At 49.9% G+C, this 8198-nt stretch overlaps 1 protein-coding gene across 3 annotated transcripts; it reads left to right on the plus strand.

The window, feature by feature from the left end:
- Positions 1 to 49: 49 nt before the first annotated feature.
- IRF5 (interferon regulatory factor 5) lies at positions 50 to 6974 on the plus strand. Of its 3 annotated transcripts, none has more exons than XM_081243922.1 (7): positions 50 to 2175; positions 2606 to 2670; positions 3160 to 3193; positions 3372 to 3641; positions 3870 to 4262; positions 4352 to 4470; positions 4774 to 6974. In XM_081243922.1, exons 1-7 carry the CDS (start codon positions 2118 to 2120, stop codon positions 5017 to 5019), a joined length of 1185 nt encoding a protein of 394 aa, XP_081100048.1. In that variant the 5' UTR covers positions 50 to 2117; the 3' UTR covers positions 5020 to 6974. The 3 variants fall into 3 exon arrangements, with proteins under 3 accessions (XP_081100048.1, XP_081100049.1, XP_081100050.1); XM_081243923.1 differs by having other exon boundaries at positions 3420 to 3641; XM_081243924.1 differs by lacking the exons at positions 50 to 2175; positions 3160 to 3193 and having other exon boundaries at positions 2612 to 2670.
- The last annotated feature ends 1224 nt before the right edge of the window (positions 6975 to 8198 follow it).

Raw genomic sequence — 8198 nt, forward strand, 5'->3', positions numbered from 1 at the left:
GTAAGCCCTGGACAGGTGTACCGCCTGGACCTCTGAGGCCCCCCTCCCTAGAAGAGAACTCTCTCTACATCTCAGACTGGCCACTCTCCGAGCTGCCTTGCTGCAGGTGACCACAGGCCTGGGCTAAGGGGCCGCAGGCATCATCACAGTGCACATCTTTCTAACCTGATCCCCAGAGCAAGGTGAGGACTGAGGGACCCCCCAGGGGACCTTCCTGTAACTCTTTCTCTTCCTCCTTGTTCTTGTGTCATTTTCATCACACGTGAGCGCCTGTCCAGGGTGCACGTTTGGTGTACACGTACGCTAAAAGAACACCACAGAATTCCCCCTTAATCTTAATACTAGGAGGTAACTACTGTGAATATCTTTTGCTTACATTTCCAGTTTACTGCATGTGTGTGTATATGAAGTGCAAACATGGAATCAAACCATAGATTCTATTTTATAACCTGTATTTTTCACCCAACATCAGGACTAGCTTTCCTCTCCAACAAATGCCACAGCACCTTTAGTGACCACTGAATGTTCCATTGGAGGGGTTAGCACACTTTAGTCACCCAGTCCCAGTTTTTGGACACCTCAGGTGGCTTTCAGGGTCTCTTGTGTTGAAGACCACATTGCCATGGACGCCCTCTAAACTCTTACCCATGGCACATCTTAAATGATTTTCTTTGGGGTTAGTTCCCCATTAAACATTTCTGGGCCAAAGGGAATGCTTCGTTTTAAAGCTTTGGCTACCTATTTCTTAGTCTTTGCACTTGGTATTTACCTTTTCAAGGTTCCTTTCAAATCCATTTCTTATTTTTGAATAGGTAACATGGTCACACAATTCAACATTTAAGAAGTGCAAAATGGTTAACAGCAAAAAGTCTCCCTTATGGGAGACTGTCTCCCAGGCACCCAACCCCCCTCCTTTGGGGCAATTAGTGTTATCAGTTTCTTGTTTATCCTTCCTGAGAGATTTTTGTGCATATACAAGCAAATATATACCTATGCTTTCCCCAACTTTTGACAAAAATGGTAGATGTTTACATACTCTTCTGTACCTCATTTCTTGAAGATTACAACATGTTAGTATATCGAAACTTCCCTGTTTTTTTTTTTTTTTTTTTCTTGCTGCCCAGTATTCCATTCTATGGGTTGGCCATAAATTAACCAGCTCCCATTAATGGACATTTAGATTATTTGGGGTCTTTTTCTTTTGTAAACAGAGCTGCAGTGAATAACCTTGTATGTGCAAACTTTTGTGCGGATGCTTCTGCATCCGTAGGATAAATTCCCAGAAGCCAAATTGCTGGGTTAAAGGGCAGAAACATTTGTAATCTTGATATCAACCACATTGCCCTCCAAAATAATAATACCAGGAGTTCCCTGGTGGTCTAGTGGTTAGGATTTGGCACTTTCACTGCCACGGCCCAGGTTCAACCCCTGGTCAGGGAACTGAGATGCCGCAAGCTGTGCAGCGAGGCCAAAAAATAATAATAAGTATGATAATTATAATAATACCAAAAGCTGAAGTGTATGGAGTCCATCCCAAGTGCAGACACAGTTCAGAGAGTTTATGTGCATTAGCCCTGAGTCTTCACCGCCACACTGCAAGGTAGGCACTGTGTTGGGGAGATCAAAGCAAGGAGAGGCAAAGTAACCCGCCCTGGCACACAGCGGGCGGTGGCAGATTCCGGATTCAGTTCTGCTCCAGATCCCGTGCTCTTATCCACCATGTCACCCCATCCTCCTCAGAGATTGTACCTATTTGCCACCTTAGGACCAGTGAGTTCAATGCCCTTCAAAGCACCTAGATTTCCTTTAGCTTGTTGGAGCCCCATGGGACTGGCCTCCTATCTCCCACCTTGCAAACGGACACTTGGGCTCCACCAGTGTGTCGCTGAAGGTCTCACCGCACAGCAGTGACTCCCGCTGGCCAGGAGGGGCTTTTGTGAGGGGTGAGGTTCTCTGTGGTCGCCTGTCTTGTCTTCCTGACCTAGGCCTGGGCCAAGGAGACAGGAAAGTACACCGAGGGGGTGGACGAGGCCGATCCGGCCAAGTGGAAGGCCAACCTGCGCTGTGCCCTTAACAAGAGCCGTGACTTTCGCCTCATCTATGATGGGCCCCGGGACATGCCGCCTCAGCCCTACAAGATCTACGAGGTCTGCTCCAATGGCCCCACTCCTGCAGGTATCCTGTCTGGCCCTGTGTGGGACACCTGGGAGGCTATGCAGGAAGGGCCAGGGGCCCCTCCAACAAGCAGTGGTCGGGGGCATGCTGCTAGGTCATAACATCCAGGGCTCCCAGGAGTGGATCATTTGTGAGGCCAGGAATGGCTTGGCATGGACCAGGCCCCCAGGTTTGTCTTCCTCAACCCATCCTGGTTCTTGGCTCTTGACTCCAGTGAATGTAGGTCGGGTGGCCCAGGGAGCAGAGTGCCGTGGGGTCAGGGGCATCCCTAGTGATTGCTGGTGGCTGTGCGGCCCTTCACTCACTCTGTGTTTGGGCAGCTCTGGGGAGGGGGAGGAGCCAGCCGCGGCAGGAGCTGCCACATGGAGCCCTGGTGGCCTTCCTCCTCCTCCCCCACTGAACTCCTTCTCTTCTCTCCCTCACTCTGCAGAGTCACAGCCCAGTGAGGATTACACTCTCGGTACAGGAGAGGAGGAGGAGGAGGAAGAGGAAGAGGTGAGCTCGGGGGCCGCTCTTCGCAGCGTCTGCCTGCGCTGATGCGGTGGGCCTTGCTAGGGCGTTGCTGCTGTCCTACTCTGCTGTAGGATGGAGCAGGTCCATTCCTCTGGAGCCCTGCTGCTGTTTCTGCAGCTCTTCTCTGAGTTTCTTCTCTCGGGATTCTGGAGACAGGAACAAAGTCACCACCTTGAACCTCCCTGGGACTTTGTTGGTATAAAGCATGCTCACACATGGTCTTGCCCTCAGCAGTTGGGGCTTAGTAGGTTTTACCACCTGCAGAAGGCGGAAACTGGGGCGCTGAGAGCCTACTGACGTGCCTGGGAAGGCCGAGCTGGGCCTGGAGGCAGGGTCTGGCCTCGCCTAAGCGGAAGACCAGGGAATTGCCTTGTGGGTCTCATTCTTTAGCATCAGATCAATTTAATAACCTGTCCTCCCTTCTCTCTCTCCTCCCTCCTCCCTCCTCCTTTGCCTGTGTCTTCCTTTCAGCTCCAGAGGATGTTACCAAGCCTGAGCCTCACAGGTGGGGCTGGGAGGCGGTGTGGTTGGGGGTTTAGTATAAGGAGGAGCTGCAGCTACCACGGGTACCTGGGCGGGGGCTGAAGGGAGGCTGGGGGGCGGCCCAGGGCTGGGAGTAGGTGGACCTGGGAGGCAGCTCCTGGAAGTGGCACTGAAGCTTTGTCCGCCGCCACCTTCCGTAGAAGCAGTGCAGCCCGGCCCCCCCATGGCACCCTATTCTTTATCCAAAGAGGATGTCAAGTGGCCACCCACTCTCCAGCCACCTGTGGTGCTGGGTCCCCCTGCTCCAGACCCCAGCCTCCTGGGCCCTGCCCCTGGCAACCCTGCTGACTTTGGGGAGCTGCTTTCTGAGGTCCTGCCGAGCCCACAGCCTGGGACCCTGGCTGCCAGCCTGCCCCCCACAGGCGAACAACTCCTGCCCGACCTGCTCATCAGCCCTCACATGCTGCCTCGTAAGGACCCCGGGGGGGGCCTGGGCCGGGAAAAGCAGCGCTGGGAAGGTGGAGGATGACGAGGAGAACAAAAACGCCCACGCCAGTCCCTGCTTGGGTGGAGGAAGGAAGTGGGAGAGCTGATGATGGCCTGGCCATGGGGCAGAGAGGGAAGAGAAAGTCAGTGGGCTGCAGAATGGGGAGGCGTGGGGCTCACGGGCGGGGCGGGGCTGCCCCTCTGCCCTGCAGTGACGGACCTGGAGATCAAGTTCCAGTACCGGGGGAGGCCACCCCGGGCCCTCACCATCAGCAACCCCCATGGCTGCCGGCTCTTCTACAGCCAGCTGGAGGCCACCCAGGAGCAGGTGGAGCTCTTTGGCCCTGTGAGCCTAGAACAAGTGCGCTTCCCCAGCCCCGAAGACATCCCCAGCGACAAGCAGCGCTTTTATACCAACCAGCTGCTGGATGTCCTGGACCGCGGGCTCATCCTCCAGCTACAAGGCCAGGATCTGTATGCCATCCGCCTGTGCCAGTGCAAGGTGTTCTGGAGTGGGCCCTGCGCCTCAGCCCATGGCTCACACCCCAACCCCATCCAGAGGGAGGTCAAGACCAAGCTCTTCAGCCTGGAGCATTTTCTCAATGGTGAGGGCCCCACGTCGTGTTCCTCTTGGTCTCCTTTCATCCAGGGGCATGGTGCCAGCCTCTGACTAAGGGTCTCAATCTCAATGCAGAGCTCATCCTGTTCCAGAAGGGCCAGACCAACACCCCACCACCGTTTGAGATCTTCTTCTGCTTTGGGGAGGAGTGGCCTGATCGCAAACCCCGAGAGAAGAAGCTCATCACTGTACAGGTATACTCCCACCTCCCACCCCCCAACTCTGCTTTGGTTTGAATATTGGGAAATCCTGGGGCTAGGCCCTTGCCCCAGGGTGGAGGCGCAGGGCCCTCTGGGTGGTGTGAACTCAGTGGTCAGAGTTAATCAAGGATCAGTGCTGCCCACACATAAGCAGCCTTTTTATGAAGTAGAAGTTGGTGCCCCATCTTCCTGGTGGATGCAGCCCACCACCTGACCCCTGGAGGACGCCCTCATGCACAACTGGATTGGACAGCCCTGCCAAGGTTCTCCCTGTCCTTTCTCCTCTTTGCCCCCCAGGTGGTGCCTGTAGCAGCTCGGCTTCTGCTGGAGATGTTCTCAGGGGAGCTTTCTTGGTCGGCTGATAGCATCCGGCTACAGATCTCAAACCCAGACCTCAAAGACCGCATGGTAGAACAGTTCAAGGAGCTCCATCACATCTGGCAGTCCCAGCAGCAGCTGCAGCCTGTGGCCCAAGCCCCTCCTGTGGCAGGCCTCAGTGCTGGCCAGGGGCCCTGGCCCATGCACCCAGTCGGCATGCAGTAATGCGGCTGCAGTGACTGGCCCAGGCTTCCAGGGTGGCTGTGCAGACTGATGTGGAGGTGCGATGGCCTCAGTGGGCACCTGGTGGGCGGCAGGGTCCTACCTCTGGGTGCTCTGGAAGTGGATCTGGGTCACGAAGAAGAGGGAAAAGAGGCCCGAGTTCCAGGTTCTCCTCAGAAGCTGACGGAAACTGGAAGCCAGTTTTGCTGTGAGGACTCTGTCTTCCTGGATATGCCTCTCCTGGGCTGGCTGTGGGGGAACTGGGGGAACTGAGCCATCGGCACCAGTGAGGAGGGAAGGAACTCCCCCCGACTCCAGGGGGCCTAGTTGTACAGAGGGAGTTGCCCCAGAGTGACCCATACTTGTGGTTGCCCCCATTTCTTCTGGCAAAAAGAGCCAAGTGCTGTGGGTCAGGTCTCCCTGGCAGGTCCTCTGCAGGGCATGGACTGGATATTGGGGTTCCCTAGCTTGAGCCCCACTTCCTCATCTTTCTTCCTTCAGAGATAGAGATGAGCACTTAGGTATTACACCAGATACTTAAGGCTGGCAGCTACCTCCCTTCAGAGTCCAAGAACCTGGGGTAGAAAGTGGAATTTTACATATTTTTTGATTAATAAATATTAAAAAACAGACTCAGCTATTATTTTCAGTACCGGTTGCTCCCATGCTATTCTACTAGACCGTATGTCTCATACCAGCTGGCCCTCTTTCCCCCAGCACCTGCCCTCCTGCTCTGGGGCCGCTGACACAGGGAGGGCTTGCCTTCCAGGCTGATGAGTCAGTGGGGCCTTCATAAGCACTCAGCTGGCTGGCTTTGCTTTCCAGGAGGAAGCCAGCTGAAGCAAGGGCGTGGACTTTTAAATGTGTGCAGAGTCTAAAATCCTGGGCTGGATTTCAACTAGGGACCATTACAATCTGTTTCCCTCATACATATTCATATGCTATTAAATATATTAAATATATTAGGACAATGCATACAAATTGGTAGCTCACTGTTTGAATTTGGCTCATAGATGTAATTTTCTGACCTGAACAATTTTGCTCTTATCTTTTTATTTGTAGCTCCAACAGTAATCAACTCATAGTCTTTTCTCATCTAAACTCCCAACCACACCCCCACCCTGAGATTATTTTGAAGCAAATCCTAGACATATTTCAGGTATAAACAGTATGTATCTCTAAAAGACAAGCACATCCTAAAAAACTACAATATCGCACCTAATTAATTTTTATTAAATATCTAGCATTTAAAAATTTAAGACAACTAGAGAAATTTTATTCCCTTGCCATTTAATTGTGGAAGAACTTGCATTTTTTGTTCTGCATTTTGTTTTTGCCTAGATGCTCCTGACTGCATCTGTTAACATATTTTGTCTCCTGTGTCTCCTGTAAATTGGTACTTTGATTCTAGAGGCTTAATTGGATACAGGTTTTTGTTTAGACTACCTTTGACTAGTGGGTATTGGAATTGTTTCCGATCTTTAATTATTATACATAACGCTGTAGTGGATAGGCTTGTGCATATTTATGTATTTTCATATTTTTGCCTGTATATCTTTAGGATGGCTCCACAGAAATGGGATTTCCGGGCCAAAGGATAAATATGTGTCTAACTTTGCTAGATATCGGCAAAATTCTGATAAATCTCTGAGCGTGGCTGTTTCCCCGCTGTCTCAACAGACTACAGTGTCAACTTTTTGGATTTTTGCCAACCTGATAGGTGAGAAATAGTATCTCTACCATTTCTCATTATGAACAAGGCTTAGCATCTTTATATGGTTAAGTGCCCTGTGCAGATTTTAGTGATTTTTTAAAAAAATAAACAAATTTAGAATAGTCTCAGATTTACAGGAAAGTTGCTAATGGAGTGCCTATATAACCCACAGCCAGTTTCCCCAGTTGTTAACATCTTACATTATACCTTACATTACTATGGAACATTTGTCACAACTAATGAAACAAAATGAATACATCATTATTAACTAAATTCCATTCTTTATTCAGATTTCATTAGTTTTTATCGCATACTCTTTTTCTGCTCTAGCATCCCATCCAAATGATCACATTACATTTAGTCATTATGTCTCCCTAGCCACCACTGGTCTGACGGTTTCTCAGACTTCCCTTGTTTTTCATGACTTAGATGGCTTTGAGGGTACATTTTAGAATGTCCCTCATTTGGGATTTATCTGATGTGTTTCTCACGGTTTTTGTAAGGAAGACACTGAGGTTAAGTGTCATTCTCACCAGTCATACCGAGTTGATGAATTACAAAGCTTGGCAGGAACATCTGACTGACTTCTGCAACACTGCAGGAAGCTCAGTGGCTGCTGAAAATCTTCCTTGGGCTTCTACTTATATTTTGATTTCTTAAAAATAAAACAACAATGAAGCAGAAACAAAAAAACAGCATACCTGGCCATCATTTCTTGTAGATCTGTGTGTTGTAGCCAGTGGTGGATGAACACTATCCCTCCCCACCCAAAATAACAGATACTGTAGGTTCCAGAGGTTAAAGGCAGGACAACGCGTTGCTATTCACTGCTCCCTAGCTACGCTAAAGTTCCGGTTGGTAGTGGCCTCTGCTAGTGTTTAAGTTGGAATCCATAGAGTACTGATGCTCATGGCCCTGGGGATGAATACACCCCTCTAGCACCCTGTAGTTTACCTTACATCCTTCCTGCAGGCCCCTCATCCCCACCAAGTTCATCCTTGTACCCAACAAAATATTCCCTTTTAATTCAAGACTCCTTCCCCTTATTCAGCTTTTCACTGACCTAAAGAACTTTTCAGTCTTTGTTGAGTAGGAGAGAAATATTGACAGCTTTCCCCCATTTTTGTCAGAGGAATGTTCTCACAGGCAACTTTCTCATTTGCTAGTAATACATCTCACAAAAATCAGGCATACCTTGTTGCATAATCTTGAATGTTTAACTTTTCTGGATTTTGGCTTTCATCCCTGTAAAACGATTTAGTACCCGGGCTACACAAGATGGACACATACTTTGCATTCATGAGGTCTTGATGCCATTCAAAAGTTCCTGTCTTATTTATCCTACATTCTCAGTTATTGATCTATTATATAGAACAGGTACATAAAAATTACAGGTTACTTTAGTTTAGTACAGTCTTGCTGGGAATAGCCCCAACGGGTGATTTGTGTTTCACATAATCATGACTAA

Source organism: Mesoplodon bidens (assembly GCF_964165515.1).
Source record: "Mesoplodon bidens genome assembly, chromosome: 9".
Classification (NCBI taxonomy): domain Eukaryota; kingdom Metazoa; phylum Chordata; class Mammalia; order Artiodactyla; family Ziphiidae; genus Mesoplodon; species Mesoplodon bidens.